Raw genomic sequence first — 17,500 nt, forward strand, 5'->3', positions numbered from 1 at the left:
TAGAGTGTGTTCCCTGTACAGTGTGTTCCCTATATAGTGTGTTCCCTATAGAGTGTGTTCCCTGGTTGCAAATAAGGTCATGGGCTCCCAAAACATGGTGGAATATCATGCACTTTGTCAACCATTTTGTGCAGAGGAATTAAAAAAAAAATCCAGAAAATAATAATGTTACTGTACTTTTCATGAGTCTCGACTCTCGAGTTGGAGTTCCTCAACGTCTTTGGACCAGCTTGCTAACACATTGTGAGCGCACAGGAAACTGTAAAAGTTTGGGCAATGGCTTTATAGGCCTTGTAACAAAGCTTGTAAGACAAGATGCATCATGAATATAGCAGGCTGTCCTCACAAGGGAAACCAGTGCTTAGGTGGATTTCCAGAGTGGAAATGGAGCTGAGGACGCGTTGGAGTATACACAGGATGCTAGATCAGAGATCAGGGAGATCAGGAAAACACGGCTGACGCAGGAATGGAGGAGCGGGGTTGGTCAGGAAGGTAGTGGGCACTGTGTGATGGGAAATCCCTCTGACACCGCCCCCCGCTGGCCCCGCTCTGTATTTTTAGTTTACTTTAACAGCTTTTATTTATGTCTGCTGTCAGAATCCAAAGAGCCTTCTTGGCACTCGCCGCCTGTTTGCCTCAAACAGACCAAAATACTTCTTAGTATTTTGTAGAAATAAACTGTTCTGACTTTTTCGGTCCTGATACTGATACTGATACCTGGGCTTTGGGTATCGGCCCATACCGAGTACTGATCTGATAGCAATAAGCATTATGCTTCACTATGCGGAACAGACTGCGATCATTCTTTTATGTGCAATATTCCATGTGATATGTGAACATATCATTCACTTTTTCATAGAAGCATGAAACTTGGTACACTTGCTTGGAGTTCTGGACATTTTCAGATGTGGAGGCATCACAGAAATGCCTTGTGGTTGCCATTGCGACCATTTTATGTTCCACCATAACAAAATGATGTTTTTTGCATCATATCTCCTGAAACAAACACAGAAAGGTGATGTCTACCCTTATGTTTTCATGGTGAAGGATTGCACAACAGGTGAATAGTTAATGGTGAATTCAGTGACAAAAAAGTGGACAATTCACCCAAAATTTGGCCCATTACCTCAACTTTAAGACAACATCAGACTTGAATAAAACATTGCTCTCCTAACTTAATAAAGCAGTAAACAGTCAGTATCAGACCGATATCCGATATTAGCATCTTATCGGTGCATGTGTGGAGTGCATGGAACGAGGAGACAGATCTCTGGATCCACCATGTTTATTCCAAACTCCAGCAATACACCTTATATGTTATATAATCTCTGTTAGGTTCGGCTAAGCATGATATCCCTGTAAACGGCTAACCACCAACACAACCTGGAAACCCGTGCACTGTTAACTCCCGTGGGACCCCGTGACTCTCGTCTCTTAAAGGGTCCGTGGCAATAAGGTGAATGAGGGAACCAGACGATGACTTCCACCCCTGGGCTGAACTCTCTATTAACCGAGGAGGAGCCCTTCATGAAGGTGAAGGCACGTACTCAGGAGGGATGAGGAGCAGAGGAACATGAGACGAGGCCAAGATACAGGAGGTGTGAGAAACACCGGAAACTTGAAAGAAGAAGAAGAACCAGGTCTAGAGTGAGACCATCCAACTGTGAGAGGCAGCAGCAATGTGCCGCAAGGCCTCCAGTCTGCCGGAAAGCCATTAGAAGAAGGAGAAGGAAAGGTGAATGTCTTCACAATATCTCTGCTGTGATACCGCCACACATGTCTAATAGTTTCTCTGTATTCATTCTTATCCAGCGTGCCTTGAATGTATCAGTGAGATACAGAGAGAGCTCACGCTTTCCCCCGTTTCTTCCACGTTCCCCAAACCTCAGATACCAGACTGGCAGAAGGGATGAAAAACACGGGCAAATATAGAACTGTGGAATTCACTTAACCATACTGTGTTCACACACACACACACACACACACGCACGCACGCGTGCACACACACACACACACACACACACACACACACACACACACACACACACACACACACACACACACACACACACACACACACACACACACACACACACACACACACACACACACACACACACACACACACACACACACACACACACACACACACACACACACACACACACACAAACTTCACTTTACCATACTGTGTTCCAATATGGTGCCAGATCCTCTGCAGCCAAGGTTGAATGGGTAATTACAGCCTGGCTGCTGCTGTGGGGCAAACGTTTACAAGAAACTACCTATTGTAGCCTTTGATCCTGCTTTCAGATTTGATCCAAAAAGCTCCCAAATGAGTTTCCTGTTGTTCTGTTTCCATGTTATCACACCCTGTGTTGTGATGAACAACATGTCGTAAACTCTTCCACCCCTTCAACGCCCTGTTTCTGTTTCTGCCTCTCCTCGCGTTCCTCCAATACTCCTCCACTATACTCCTACACTATACTCCTCCACTGTACGCATCCACTCCACGATACTCATCCACTAATACTCCTCCACTATACTCATCCACAATACTCCTCCATGATACTCCTCCACGATACTCCTACACTATACTCCTCCACAATACTCCTCCACTATACTATACTCCTCCACAATACTCCTCCACGATACTCCTCCACGATACTCCTACACTATACTCCTCCACTGTACTCCTCCACTGTACTCCTCCACTGTACGCATCCACTCCAGTATACTCATCCACGATACTCCTCCACTATACTCATCCACGATACTCCTCTGCTATACTCCTCCGCTATATTCCTTCGCTATACTCCTCCGCTATACTCCTCCACTGTACGCATCCACTATACGCATCCACTATACGCATCCACTATACGCATTACCAAGCCATAATCATAACCATGTTTTACCTGCCTAAACATAACCAACGTTGTTAAAGTTGTTTTATTTCCCTTTAACATTTGAAAGGCAGCAAGGTTTTCAAATGAACAACTGTTTTGTTTCAAATGTAGCTTGAGATTGTACATATCCGTGAATTGCAGAAACGTAGGTACAAAGCCGACATTTTATTCTGCCGATTGGGTTGCATCAGTGTGCGTTTGTTTGGGTGTGTGTGTGCACTGTGAATAAACCCATTTCTGTTTGTATTTATTGACGTCTGCAATCGCATGACATTTCCAATGAGAGATGATGTGTCACTGAGCTGTGTGTGTGTGTGTGTGTGTGTGTGTGTGTGTGTGTGTGTGTGTGTGTATGTGTGTGTGTCAGCACCCGTACTGCAGCTTGCCTTCACATTGACATTGTGATGAAATCCTTCATAGAGACTGCCAGTGGTTAACACCCAGCGCACTTAATATGTGGTCACATGATGCAACCTAAACACAGATCTGTTTCTACTTCATTCTCACATGCCATCATAGACCGTGTGGAATGCATGTGGATTAAGACTCCTTTCAGATGCCACATTCTAATTGAGCTCCATGGAAGCCAGGGAGCGATAAGGTGGAAAGACATTTTAAACTGGAGCATGTTGGCACGGGGCAAACACCAAACAGGGCTAGCTAGCCCAAGCCTTTATCGGGCCCGAAGCAGAATTTGATTTGGGCCCCCCACCGCTGCCAATATTGACCATTATCAATGCTTGATCATTCGCAAACCTATGAAAACATTATACTTAGACCAGAGGTGCCCCAATTAAAAGGGCCAAAATTAATCTGGATCGATGGGCGTGTGCCAAAAATAAACGTTATGTGAAATTTATTATTATAGACAATTTACATTCTAAATCTAAAATAGGTCTTCTAGTTTCACATGGTAAAAGTATCATCAAGCTAGCTTTAGAAATTAGCCTGCCACAGCCTCTGAAAAACACTCATATTTCACCATGATTTGTTTTAATTTCAAAGACATGGAGGGCCAAAACAAACAGTGCGGGCCAAGTTTGGCCTACGGGCCCCAAATTGGTCAGCTATGACTTAGACTGTATACAATTATTTTTGTATTTTATGCCTTCCTATATACATATTTATAACAGCCACTCTACATCACACTTATTGTATATAATGTAAATAGCAGTTAACTTGTTTATGTACCTTTGATCGCTGTCCTTGTTTGTTGTTTTAGCTTGTATGCATACTTTTCTTTTTCCTGTGTAAGTACATTGAGAGCAACGTATACCGGAGTCACATCCCTTGTATGTCTGCATACTTGGCCAATAAATCGGATTCTGATTCTCGCCCTGACACCCACTTGAACTTGTAATGCTCATCCCTTTATCTTTGTTTTTCCTCATCATTTTCTTTTTTCTGCTCCAGAAGGAGGTCCTTTTTTGCAACACACGCACACACACACACACACACACACACACACACACACACACACACACGCACGCACGCACGCACACACACACACACACACACACACACACACACACACACACACACACACACACACACACCAAGTTGTCCCAGGTGGGGGTATATAATACAATGTGTACGTAACTGATTTACAGCTGACTGGAGTGTAATAAAGCAGGAAGTGGAGTCCCACAGCAGCACAGTGTGGGTGAGCACAGCTTTCTGCATGTCAAAGCATGTTCAGTCAGCGGAGGGAGGGCGCACACGTCAAACCAAAAATTAATGTTGCACGTCCAGCATGATGCATGAGGTCCTTAATGGATCATGAAGTAGCAGGCAATTGATGACTTCCCAGACATGTCGAATGAGCTTTTAGTACCAGCAAATGAAGGTTTCCATCAACCACACACAGATTTTAACTTCAAAGCAAGAGCAAAAGTAGTTTTTACAGCAGAAAATATTGATTGGCTTCCTGGAATAAAGACTTGCCAGGCACAATCAATCAGTGCTCATAGTATGTTTGTCTAGTAAGGCCTTTTTGGCAACAATCTCCGTTTCATTTATTGATCATTATATAGGTCAGAGAGAACCCTCACAATGCTCCCCAATCCACTGACTGCAGTACAGTGCAGTGTTTATTTACTAGGTGTGTGTTTTGGGAAGGGTGTGTTTATTGTCGATGTCTCAGTGGAACAATAGCAGTGTTTGGACACGATGCGTCACCGAGGAACAGTCGGTCTGACTGTTCGTCACAGAGGAAAATCCAGACCGACTGTTTGTCACTGAGGAATCCAGACCGACTGTTTGTCACCAAGGAATCCAGACCGACTGTTTGTCACCAAGGAATCCAGACCTCCTGTTTGTCACCGAGGAATCCAGACCTCCTGTTTGTCACCAAGGAATCCAGACCTCCTGTTTGTCACCAAGGAATCCAGACCGACTGTTTGTCACCAAGGAATCCAGACCGACTGTTTGTCACCAAGGAATCCAGACCGACTGTTTGTCACCAAGGAATCCAGACCGACTGTTAGTCACCAAGGAATCCAGACCGACTGATCCGTCTTCTTGGAATTCCTACTCCCTCTCCCATCTAATTAGTCCCTCCTACCACATGTAAATCTGGCCTTCAGGCTGGAAGTGGTGTTGGCCTCAGCCTCAGAGAATGGCTGACATATGGTTGGCCTTTCACTCTACGCCTACTACTGATGCAGTCCCATTGGTTTGAGCTCTACAAGTATCTGTGGTCCTTCTTGGTGGGCCTGCTGTTCCTTAAATGCGTACCGTGGTTATCTTTCAGTGTCCAGAGAATTGGTCGAGTGCAAAGATAATAGCTATGAACTTTTAAAAAATGTGTGTAGGCCTATCTGAACTTTTTCCAGGAATTCCTATGTGGAAACATATTGTAGCTACAGGCTATATAAGTAAATTGAATGGGCAAAGCTATGACTTCCAGTCAAGGATCACCATAAGGCAAACAACCATCACCGTGACACTTCACAATAAGGGTACATGAATTAACGGCTAGCTGATGCTTAATTAGCATTCACTAAGCAGATTAACGGTTAATGCTCAATGTACCCTTCGCATAGACGCAGCGGCTCGGTGCTCCTCTAGTCAGTGCTCCGTATGGCTGTTTGTGTGTGTGCTGTACGGGTTCCTAACGTCTTTCTGCCTGGCAGTTAACATCTATAGCCAGTAGGGGTGTCAAAAATAATTGATTACAAGATGCATCGCGATGCGGACGTGCACGATTCTGCATCGATTCACAAATGTCAAAAATCGATTATAAAAAATAAAAAAAAATAAAAAAATAATAATAATAATCGAATACAATATAATGGAACTACATGCATTTGTTTATTTTAATTATGGATCATAACACAATGCAAATCCAAATGCACTTTTATTTTAAAAGTAGCCACACAGTGAGAAAAAAGAAAGTGAGAAAAAATAAATCATGTATTGGGGAAAAAAAGTGATACATCGATTTAAGATGCATCGAGATGCATCGATAATTGTAATCGAATCGAATCGTGGCCCTCTGAATCGTAATCGAATCGAATCGTGAGGCCAGTGAAGATTCACAGCCCTAATAGCCAGCACCACCTCTTACCAATAGGATTAAGAAGCGAGGGAGAATCTTGAATTGAATCTTGAAAGGCATTCATTTAGGCTTTTATCCCTCTAAGACCCTATTATTATCAAACATAAAGCAGTTGATCCTACCTACTGTGCTGTTGTAGGGCCTACAATGGAGGCTATAGCCTACTATGAATGAAAGGAGTACTGTTAAGCAACAATATGGGTGAAGTGAGCTTTAGGTGGGTTCCCTGACTTGAAGACTAATAAGCTCAGTTTGGCTGAAGTCCAAGGAGTTGACGCCTGCATGGTGGACTCAGTCAGCCCTTCTATTCTGAGTTACTGGGGAGACGGGACAGAAAGGGAGGAGTGAGGTTCACAAGAGAGAGTTGAGTTAAGGCCTGACTGCCAGCCAGAAATGCCTGGAGGAAGTTAAAGCGATGTGTGCTTTCAAAATAAAAGTGCCACATTTGAAAATAGACTGTCAAGTCAGGAGACATTGTCCTAAGCTGTGTGGTCTTTGTGTCAGGGGGGCGTCGGTCCGCTAAACCTGCAGCTATTCACCTTATTCTTTGCCCACACATGGACGCTTCTGCATTACGTCATTTTGTAATAGTATTTCCGTTTTGACTTGCCAAAAACTCCGCAGGCAAGATGGCTGCGCACACTCCGCTCCTAAAGTGACAAAATTACTCCCCCATAAACTAACATATCTTGGCCAATACGTATGTAACATACAAAATAAAACAACCCGTAATATCTTAATTTTATGTAGAATGCAGAGGACATGTAACTGTTTAGTTAAACTTGCATTCCAGGAATATTGTGCTCTTAAGATGACGTTAGTGGAGTGGACGTTAGGTTGCGCACCTATGTTAGGTTGCGTAACCTATGTGCGATTCGAAATAACGCATCCGAGATAGAAACGTTATGAATATAGCCACGTTATAAACAACAAACTAACGCTGGTGATCCATATGGAATCAGTGTTACTCGAAATGGTTAACGGTTATATCAATTTGGTCATTCAGTGGCATTTTACTGCCATATAACATAACTAACTAGTGGCTAATATTATTAGCTAATATTATTAGCCACTAGTGGCCTTCGCAACTAGCACTGAACCGGAAGAACAAATACGTTTGCATTGAACGCGGAAGAGAGAAAAAGTGGGCGTGGTGAATAAGGTGAATAGAGCTCAACAGTCACATGACTTTCCGTGACGTTTCCAGCCCCGGAAGTGAGTTCCCCATTGTCTATGTGGAGCAATTGTGATGTCAGCAGTGATGACACTCAAAGCAATTGTGATGTCATCATCAGTGATGTTACTCAAGCAATTGTGATGTCATCAGCAATGTCACTCGAGCAATTGTGCGCTGCGGAGCGGTCGGAACCGCAGAGCAGGGCTGCCTTATTAAAGTAGTATGATTATGATGATGATGATGATGATGATAATGATTATATTATCCTTGTAGCCAGATGATTGGTCCTTACCAATTGGAAAGCAGTTAAAGTTCCAACACACACATGTTGGACGGAGGAATAAGGGCTGATCTGAAATTAGAGAAATTGAGATAGGCCTACTCATGTTTGGCAGCCATTCATGGATTATTTCGGTAGATAATTTCCTGTCCGTGCACAAGATAACCCTTAACCCCCCAACCCAACCTCACCCAAATCTTATCGCCCCATGTTATATGTTCAGTTACTCCTGTCTTTCCTTTTTAATTTGATTATTTTTTGTAAAGCTGTCGATGGTATGTTTGTAATATTTGTACGCATAATTGGAAACGTAATAAAAATGTTTGAAAATAAATAATTATTGTTGTTGTTATATCTTGGTGAATGTGATCAATTATATGTCACCAAACTCTCAGGGAATATTGATCCTGAATGCTGTCCAATGTGAATTTTCATTTGGTTTCCAAATTTGGATTTTTGGCCAGCGCAAGCGGGCCCTATATCTGGCTTTGTCCAGTCCATTAGTGTGCCCATTTGAGTGCCGGTGCTCGTGAACGCTTTATGCGCTGGCCATATGCTAGGTTCCGACCTAGCCTTGTTTTTTGATTGACCGTTATCATAAAAAAAAGTGATGCCCATTTGTCTCGCAGCCCTGTCTAGTAGCCTAGGCATTTTCAGTGTTTTAGTTTAGATAGGCTATATGGCAAACTGGCAGAGAAAGAGAAAAATGCACGTCAATAAGCGTTTTACTTTGAAAGTCATGACAGGAAGTCTTATATTTTATTCTGGTTAACTTGACACCTTTTGTCCTGAGCGCTACAGCGCGCTCCCAACTTTGCGCACACGGACTGGAGTCACCCAGGCTGTCCAGAGCAGAGCAGAGCAGAGAGCTACAGACGCACACCAACACCACACGCCTCCGTGCTCCAGAGAGGACAAACAGCCAACAGACCGTGTGGATACACTGACTGAAGCTTGTGAATTATGCTCTGGGCTCTTATTTGCTGAGTGGGAGTGCGCTCCTCCGCGCTGTGGTTATGTTTGGGTCAGACCCTATATTTTAGTGTTATGTTTGTTTGGGTCAGACCCTGTGTTGTAGTGTTATTTGCCTCGGTGGAACGTTGTTTGCAGTGATGGAAAGTCGCATGTTGCTGGCCTGGGCGCTGCTGTGCTCCTGCTCGCTCCTGCGGCCGTCTGCTACACAGAGCCCCTTACCTGAAGGAGGTAAGCCCCGCAGGACAGGTGGTCAGGGCAAGCCATGGTCACTCTCCATACCTTAGCCTGAGCGAGTCATGTGATCTTCTATTGTTTATTATTATAGTGTTTATATAATGTGTTTGAAGACCAAGACTGAAAAAGTCACATCTGGAGACCATTCAGGACCAATGTTCCCTCTGAGCTGATTAGCTTCATTCAATAATTTATCCCATTGAAAACACAAATAAATAACAACAATAATAATAATAATAATAATAATAATAATAATAATAATAATAATAATAATAATAATAATAATAATAAATAACTGTCATCAGTCATTGCTTCACTTTGTCCACAGAAATGCAGCCAACATACACTGTAAAGTGAATGTGGAGGTTTTGGATGCAAATTATATTAGATGTAGTATTATAGTTTAGTGAATTGATGCGTCTGTCTGGGATCAGGGTGAATCAGGGCAGGGTTGATACTGCACCAGTGTTCTCACTGAAGTGAAATGGCATGACTCCATAGCCTGCAGCAATGCTTCCCAAAGCGGGGGCCAGGGACAACCCAGAGGTCCTGTGAGCTCCAGATGGTCCCCAGGTTCACACATTCGATCATTTAATTCATTAGAATATTAGTCCAATGAGAGAACGGAATAATGACTGTTTTGATCAGAGGTTTCTGTCTCCCCTACCTACACTTTAAATTCTGTTCCAAATCATAATTATATCATAAAAATCCTCTCATATTGGGAGTCACTGGGACAAAACTTGATGGAACAAGAATCTATAACTATGATATAGGGACAGGTCCTCCTTGAAAAGGCATGGGAAGCCCTGGCTTACAGTTAAGACTGGAGTTTCATCGCACACGTATGAATAGATGACTAACATTTGGGGATTGTAAATCGATGCGATCACTTAAAGGTGCCATATCCTGCTATTTTTAACTGTATAAAACATGTCTCATGGGTCTTTAAAACAAGTAGAAATCGATGCTCACTGAAGTTGTTTTTGATACAAATACAGATTTGGTCAGTTGTCATCACAGTGCCTCTGCAACAGATGTGTGTGAGAGGCTAAAGTTGGTGGTGACACACCGAGTGTGTCAGCGAGCTGATCTTCATGACTTGATGTTGACATGCTAGCGAGGGCTTTGCTGTCACTGTGCCATTTATAGGAAGCTGATGAGAAGCAACCAACTTAGTTCACAGTAATTGTGCTTCTTAAAAAGACTTACTTTGATGCTATGATGTCCGAGTCAAAAATAGTGTGGTGGCCAGTAAAGGGCGGGGCGGATACTGGCGGGGCGGATGGAGGATGTAAACACTTTCACACCGGAGAGCCGTGTTCGATCCCCCGGCACGGTCACAGCGTTTCCAAACAGTCGCCCCAAACCTACAACCTTCACCAAGACGTTTTACTCGCCTAAACATAACCAAAGTTGTTTTTGTGTTTAACGTTGGAAAGGCAACAGGGTTTTCAAATTAACCGCCGTTTTGTTTCAAATTTACATTGAGATTGTAGGTTTGCGGAAACATAAAATGCGACATGTTTTAGAAAATGTAAAAGGCAGAAGTTTTGTTTCAAATTTGATTTAATGCTGACATTTTATTCTGGTGATTGGGTTGAAATGCATGTGTGGTCCTCTGCAGCACATCGTGTGTGTGTGTGTGTGTGTGTGTGTGTGTGTGTGTGTGTGTGTGTGTGTGTGTGTGTGTGTTCACATTGCACATGTAGCTTTAGTTTAAATGTTTTAGTGTGAACAGTATGAAAAACATACTTTGTGTGGGTTTGATTCTGTAAGTCTTAAGGTCCTTACACATCGGGAGCGTTTTTTTCGTGCGATTAATTCGCACGTCAATAATATTTTCCGAACCTACAGTATATCAGTCAATGCAACCGTGCATACCAACGGCGAAGTTTCGCTGAGCGTTATTGCGGTGTTTATTTTTTCGAACGATGGTCGATTTTTCAGAAATTCACTTCCGACGTGTACACTATCTGTGGCTGTGATTGACAGGTGGGTTAAAACTTGCATCGCAATTTTGTGCTGTATATTCGCATCGCTCTTGATGTGTATGGACCTTTAGTGTCAGACTCATAAAACCGGTGTACGTAACCTACAGACTTAGTTAGACACACTTAATTTTGTCACCATCACATCACTGGTACACGGTACTGATAGTACACCAATCAACCGTGTTTACAAGAACAACTGATTGCATTTTAAAAGCGGACCTATACCCTCAAACGTTTTCAGGTCGAGTACCCCTACACTGACACAAATTAGATCACGGACCCCCATTCGATATGATTTTGTGCTAGGGTCCCCCACCTGATGAGACTTGTGATTTTATTACAGAAAGTGTATGAAATCCATGACCACAACAGTCATACATTCTGCCATTGTGTTACTTATGAATGGAATTATAGTGATCCCCTTTTTTCACTCGGGACCCCCTGGGACCCCCTCAAGGACCCCCGGGGGTCCCCGGACCCCACATTGTGCAAGCACTGCTCTGGATAAGCATGTACCAGCTACCTCCAGACCTAAACATGTGTTGGAAGATAAACAAATACCTACACACAGGCAGCAGAGGAAGCATGGAGGCCATATGTGATGTGGGGCAGCTTTCTCGCTCCAGTGGAGCTGCTGTGCAAAGTCCAAACAACAAGACAGATGGAAGAAATTCTTTAGGTGGAGAGAGAGAGAGAGAGAGAGAGAGAGGCAGCGGCAGCGTGTGTGTATGTGTTTGTTTTGTGTGTGTGTGTGTGTGTGTGTGTGTGTGTGTGTGTGTGTGTGTGTGTTTACAGTACACGCCTCACTTCTCCTCTCAGCTTTCATCACCTGATCTCACGTGTTCAACATTCACATAATTGAAGGGGAAGCGGCCAAAGGAAATCATAAATCCAATAGACCCTTTTCGCAGCAACCGTTTTGAGGGGGTAATAAGCAGGAAGTAAAGCAGGTGACCGTGTAATCAATACCATCAATGATGATGCCATTCCATTTAGGCGTTCCAGTCTCAGAGCCCTCATTCATGTTATTGGTTACACCTGCTTTGCTTCCTTCTTTACCACCTCCAAACGGTTGCTGTGAAAAGGGCCTATATACTGTCAAGTCTCAACAGCATGGAGAGTCAGTGCCTGTAATTGCGCTAATATTAGTTAAAGGTCACAGTGTACTGGAGGCAGTTATGAGGTCATCATCTCCAGAAGCGTCATGCCCGTTGAAACTGAGATAATAATAAAAAACAAAATAGATCATGGCGGTTATTGGTAGTAGAGCATCAATCCCATTTTCAAACATGCGAACATGAAATGCTGTTAGTTATTAGAGGCATACTTTGCATAGCAACTTACTGTAGTTGGCTACTTGTACTAAAGTTAGCATTGTAATGTTAGCCAGAGCGGTTATGGCAGTGAGCTGTTTTTACCGCCACTATCACAGGTTATACTGTAGTTAGCAAAACACTGAATTCCATTTGATGTCTCCAGGTCAAAATGCAGTTCTTTAAAAATAATTAGCATTGTGGATATAGTCTTTTTATGTGAATAACATTTTTGGGTGAAGCTAGATTTAGCTATATTTCAAGAAAAGTGGCAGCAGTGTAGAAGCTATAGTGTAGAAGTGAGTGACTAAGCATAAAAGCACAAATAATTGACCAAAATCTCAAAGTAAATATACAGTATTTACCCTAATGAGAACAGGAGCAAAATATTGATGGTTAAAACAGAATAATGACATCACAACAGTCTAATCCTAATGTTAATTAAATGAGATATTCCTCTAAATCTGGCTTCAAATGGTGTTTTAGAAATAGCTAAATGGACCGATTGATAGAAAAATCAATCAATCATGAGTGGATTCAGCACACTTTATCTGGGCAGACTGATTGAATCATTGCAGATCTATTCAGACCTTATAATCGAGTGCACACCAGGATATCAAGATTGACACTTCTTTCTATTAATAGATTACATTAAAAAAAAGTAGGATATGTGTTACTGCTTCATCAGATTCGCTTTGTAAATAATGTTTGGTCAAAAGTAGCTTATTATTGCCTGTTAATACTTGGAGTTTATATAATGAGTATTATTTTGGTCTAAAATACATTTTTAAAATGTTCACCAACTACTTTGACAAAAAATGGCAGATCCCCTGCAGTACCTCTGCAGACCTGTTGAAGACCACTGATCTAGCACTATAGGTACGAGGAAAAAGGTGTTGGCTACTTTTGACTTTGAGGTGAACTGTCCCTTTAATAAACATTCTGCACAACTGGAGATTTTCTCTGATCAAATGGTATCTCTCTTGCTGTTGCTTCTTTCTTTCTTCCTCTCTTCTTCCCCCTCTCTCTGTTCAGAGCGTATATGGCCATGCAGCATTCCTCCTCGCCTCTCAGATGGAACTGCCAATACACTGCCCCCCCCCCCCCCTTACTCTCTCTCTTTCACGCCCTTTATTCCATCCTGCCCCCCCTCCCTCCCTCCCTTCCTACCACTCATACCCGCCAGCTACTGTTGCCCCCCTCCCTCCTCCCTCTCCTTCACCCTTGACATTCATTCATTTTGCAACTTTGCTTCCGTTACAAACGATGGAAAATTGGCAACAAAATCCTCTGTTTTGCTCATTGTGTGAATGATATGCCTTTTATGCACTGCCTGCACGATGCTGCCACCTCTCCTTCAAGTTTGTTTGGATCTATATGATCACTATGATCACTATGATCAGCCCTGTACTGTCATGACTCATTCTCACCCGTTCTCCTTCCTCCCTCACGCCCATTCACATGTCGCCTCTCATCCCTCTGCTGCTTTCATGCTGCAAACATTCCCCATAAAGGTTTTAATGACTGTGTGACTGTGTTGTTCCAAGGAGGCAGATCAAGAAAGAGAGGGAGATTCCAACTGTGTGCAGCATGAGAGGAGGACCTGTCTGTCTGTCTGTCTGTCTGTCTGTCTGTCTGTCTGTCTGTCTGTGTGCAGCATGAGAGGAGGACCTGTCTGTCTGTCTGTCTGTCTGTCTGTCTGTCTGTCTGTCTGTGTGCAGCATGAGAGGAGGACCTGTCTGTCTGTCTGCAGCATGAGAGGAGGACCTGTCTGTCTGTCTGTCTGTCTGTCTGTGTGCAGCATGAGAGGAGGACCTGTCTGTCTGTCTGTCTGTCTGTCTGTGTGCAGCATGAGAGGAGGACCTGTCTGTCTGTCTGTCTGTCTGTGTGCAGCATGAGAGGAGGACCTGTCTGTCTGTCTGTCTGTGTGCAGCATGAGAGGAGGACCTGTCTGTCTGTCTGTCTGTCTGTGTGCAGCATGAGAGGAGGACCTGTCTGTCTGTCTGTCTGTCTGTCTGTGTGCAGCATGAGAGGAGGACCTGTCTGTCTGTCTGTCTGTGTGCAGCATGAGAGGAGGACCTGTCTGTCTGTCTGTCTGTCTGTCTGTCTGTCTGTGTGCAGCATGAGAGGAGGACCTGTCTGTCTGTCTGTCTGTGTGCAGCATGAGAGGAGGACCTGTCTGTCTGTCTGTCTGTCTGTCTGTCTGTCTGTCTGTGTGCAGCATGAGAGGAGGACCTGTCTGTCTGTCTGTCTGTCTGTCTGTCTGTGTGCAGCATGAGAGGAGGACCTGTCTGTCTGTCTGTGTGCAGCATGAGAGGAGGACCTGTCTGTCTGTCTGTCTGTCTGTCTGTGTGCAGCATGAGAGGAGGACCTGTCTGTCTGTCTGTCTGGACCTGTCTGTCTGTGTGCAGCATGAGAGGAGGACCTGTCTGTCTGTCTGTCTGTGTGCAGCATGAGAGGAGGACCTGTCTGTCTGTCTGTCTGTCTGTCTGTCTGTCTGTCTGTCTGGACCTGTCTGTACCTGTCTGTCTGTCTGTGTGCAGCATGAGAGGAGGACCTGTCTGTCTGTCTGTGTGCAGCATGAGAGGAGGACCTGTCTGTCTGTCTGTCTGTCTGTCTGTCTGTGTGCAGCATGAGAGGAGGACCTGTCTGTCTGTCTGTCTGTGTGCAGCATGAGAGGAGGACCTGTCTGTCTGTCTGTCTGTCTGTCTGTCTGGACCTGTCTGTCTGTCTGGACCTGTCTGTCTGTCTGGACCTGTCTGTCTGTGTCCAGCATGAGAGGAGGACCTGTCTGTCTGTGTGGGGACCTGTCGCAAAAGTTAATCCAAGGAAAAGTAATCAGAGAGTGAGAAATGTGGATATAAAGTTAGATGAAGTGAATTGTTAAGGTTGTAACTACTGGAACTGTACGTATCCTTTGATGTGGAGTGGGTGGCTTTTTATAAAGAACCACTTTGACACTTCCTGCTGGCTGTTTGTAGGTGGACCAAAAATGCCACAATGTTACTATTCAAAAAGAGCACAATGTCACTATTCACCCAAATAACTAGAGGTAATCACAGCAGCCACGCCCACACAGATGAACCCCCCTCCCAAGGACCACACCCATCTTCAAACTCTGCCTTCATTGTGATCTCAACTCAATACATCTGTAAAGTTTCACGTTGTCAAAATCTGTCCACAGACAGACATAAACCACACACACACACACACACACACACACACACACACACACACACACACACACACACACACACACAGTGAAAACATGACCAGCCACATGCTATCAGGGCAAGTATCTCACGCAGCAGCACATTGTATCATTCCACTAATGATGCTTGAGGAGGGGACAATATATCAAAATTCAATATGGATTTGTGATAGAGAAATGTGACATACTGAGAGTATCGTGGAGCAGAAACATGAATTGCGATATTAGTGATCACAAATGAGACGGCTTGACCATCACATTTTCACAAGCTGCTCATCTAAAAAAATAATTTCCACTTTGTAATGACGTTTTTAAATTGTTGTTTACAGTCTAGCAAGCCAACATCATTGCTAGAAAGACGTGTGGCTCAGAAATAAACAGAATTCTGTACATAACTTTTATTATATCATATTTTGTATTGTATCAAATCCTTATTGATCTATAGCAATGTTTCCGAAAATGGGGTATGCATCCCCTTAGGGCTACGTGGAGGTACTACAGGGGGGGCTTGAGAGAAAGGGGGACATGAAAAAGTATAAGAATAAATCATGAAAATAAATGAAATGTTAAAATAAATCTGCTCAGGAGGCACTAATTGCAACTCTTTCACTCCCTTATTTTAGTTTGAGAAGCACTGATCTATAATAATAATTTCATTGATGATGCCCACATGTTTTGTTACCAATTCTTTCTTCTGCCCCACAGTGCTGAACTGTTGTGAGGGCGATGTCCTCTTCTTATTGGATTCCTCCGGGAGCGTCTCCACCTATGAGCACACCCGTATTCTCACCTTCCTGTCTGAGCTCCTCCTCCCCTTCTCATTGGGAGATGACCAGGTGAGGGTGGGACTTCTGCAGGTGGGCACCCAACCACGCCTGGAGTTTGGCTTTGGCACTCACAATACCCAAAGTGGCCTCCAGGGGGCATTGAGGAACACCAAACCTCTCAGAGGGGACACCAACACAGCAGAAGCTCTGAGAATGGCTAAGGATTGGGTGCTGAGACCAGGGGTGGGGGGAGGGGCCAGGGCGGAGCTACCGCGCGTGCTGGTGTGGTTGACGGATGGGGTGAAACCGGGCGATGTGATTGGACCAATGGCCGAGCTGCGCGAGGAGGGCGTGGCCGTGCTGGTGGTGTCAACCGGGCACAGCAACTACCAGGTGTTGCGGCAGGTGGTGAGCCCCCCGGTGGAGGAACACCTGTACTTTGTGGACATCGATGATATGAGCATCATCACCGATGACCTACGGGATGCCATCATTGGTGAGTAGCAGCACTGGTATGGGTGGTGGTGGTGAGTAGGATCACTAGTATGGGTGGTGGTGGTGAGTAGGAGCACTGGTATGGGTGGTGGTGAGTAGGAGCACTGGTATGAGGGGTGGTGGTGAGTAGGAGCACTGGTATGGGTGGTGGTGGGGTTTACCCTGTCTCAGAATGCACCCTTGGGGGGTGAATTCGCATGACATTATCAGAAATTATGGAGCAGTGTTTTCACAAATCTGCAGCATGCAGTAACGTAGTGTATCAGACCCAGAGAGAGATCTGCAGCATGCAGTAACGTAGTGTATCATACCCAGAGAGAGATCTGCAGCATGCAGTAACGTAGTGTATCAGACCCAGAGAGAGATCTGCAGCCTGCAGTAACATAGTGTATCAGACCCAGAGAGAGATCTGCAGCATGCAGTAACGTAGTGTATCAGACCCAGAGAGAGATCTGCAGCCTGCAGTAACATAGTGTATCAGACCCAGAGAGAGATCTGCAGCATGCAGTAACATAGTGTATCAGACCCAGAGAGAGATCTGCAGCCTGCAGTAACGTAGTGTATCAGACCCAGAGAGAGATCTGCAGCC

The 17,500-nt window shown here is 44.2% G+C and overlaps 1 protein-coding gene across 1 annotated transcript in view; it reads left to right on the plus strand.

Moving 5' to 3' along the window:
* The first annotated feature begins 8,794 nt into the window (after positions 1-8,794).
* The window catches only part of vwa1 (von Willebrand factor A domain containing 1), a 15,497-nt gene continuing 6,791 nt past the window's right edge, over positions 8,795-17,500 (plus strand). Inside the window, exons 1-2 of the mRNA XM_083641774.1 lie at positions 8,795-9,125; positions 16,355-16,912. Coding sequence (XP_083497900.1) covers positions 9,035-9,125; positions 16,355-16,912 — 649 coding nt within the window. The 5' untranslated portion in view covers positions 8,795-9,034. The remainder of the gene's footprint in view (positions 9,126-16,354; positions 16,913-17,500) is intronic.

This window comes from Poromitra crassiceps (assembly GCF_964638095.1).
Source record: "Poromitra crassiceps genome assembly, chromosome: 8".
Taxonomy (NCBI): Eukaryota; Metazoa; Chordata; class Actinopteri; order Beryciformes; family Melamphaidae; genus Poromitra; species Poromitra crassiceps.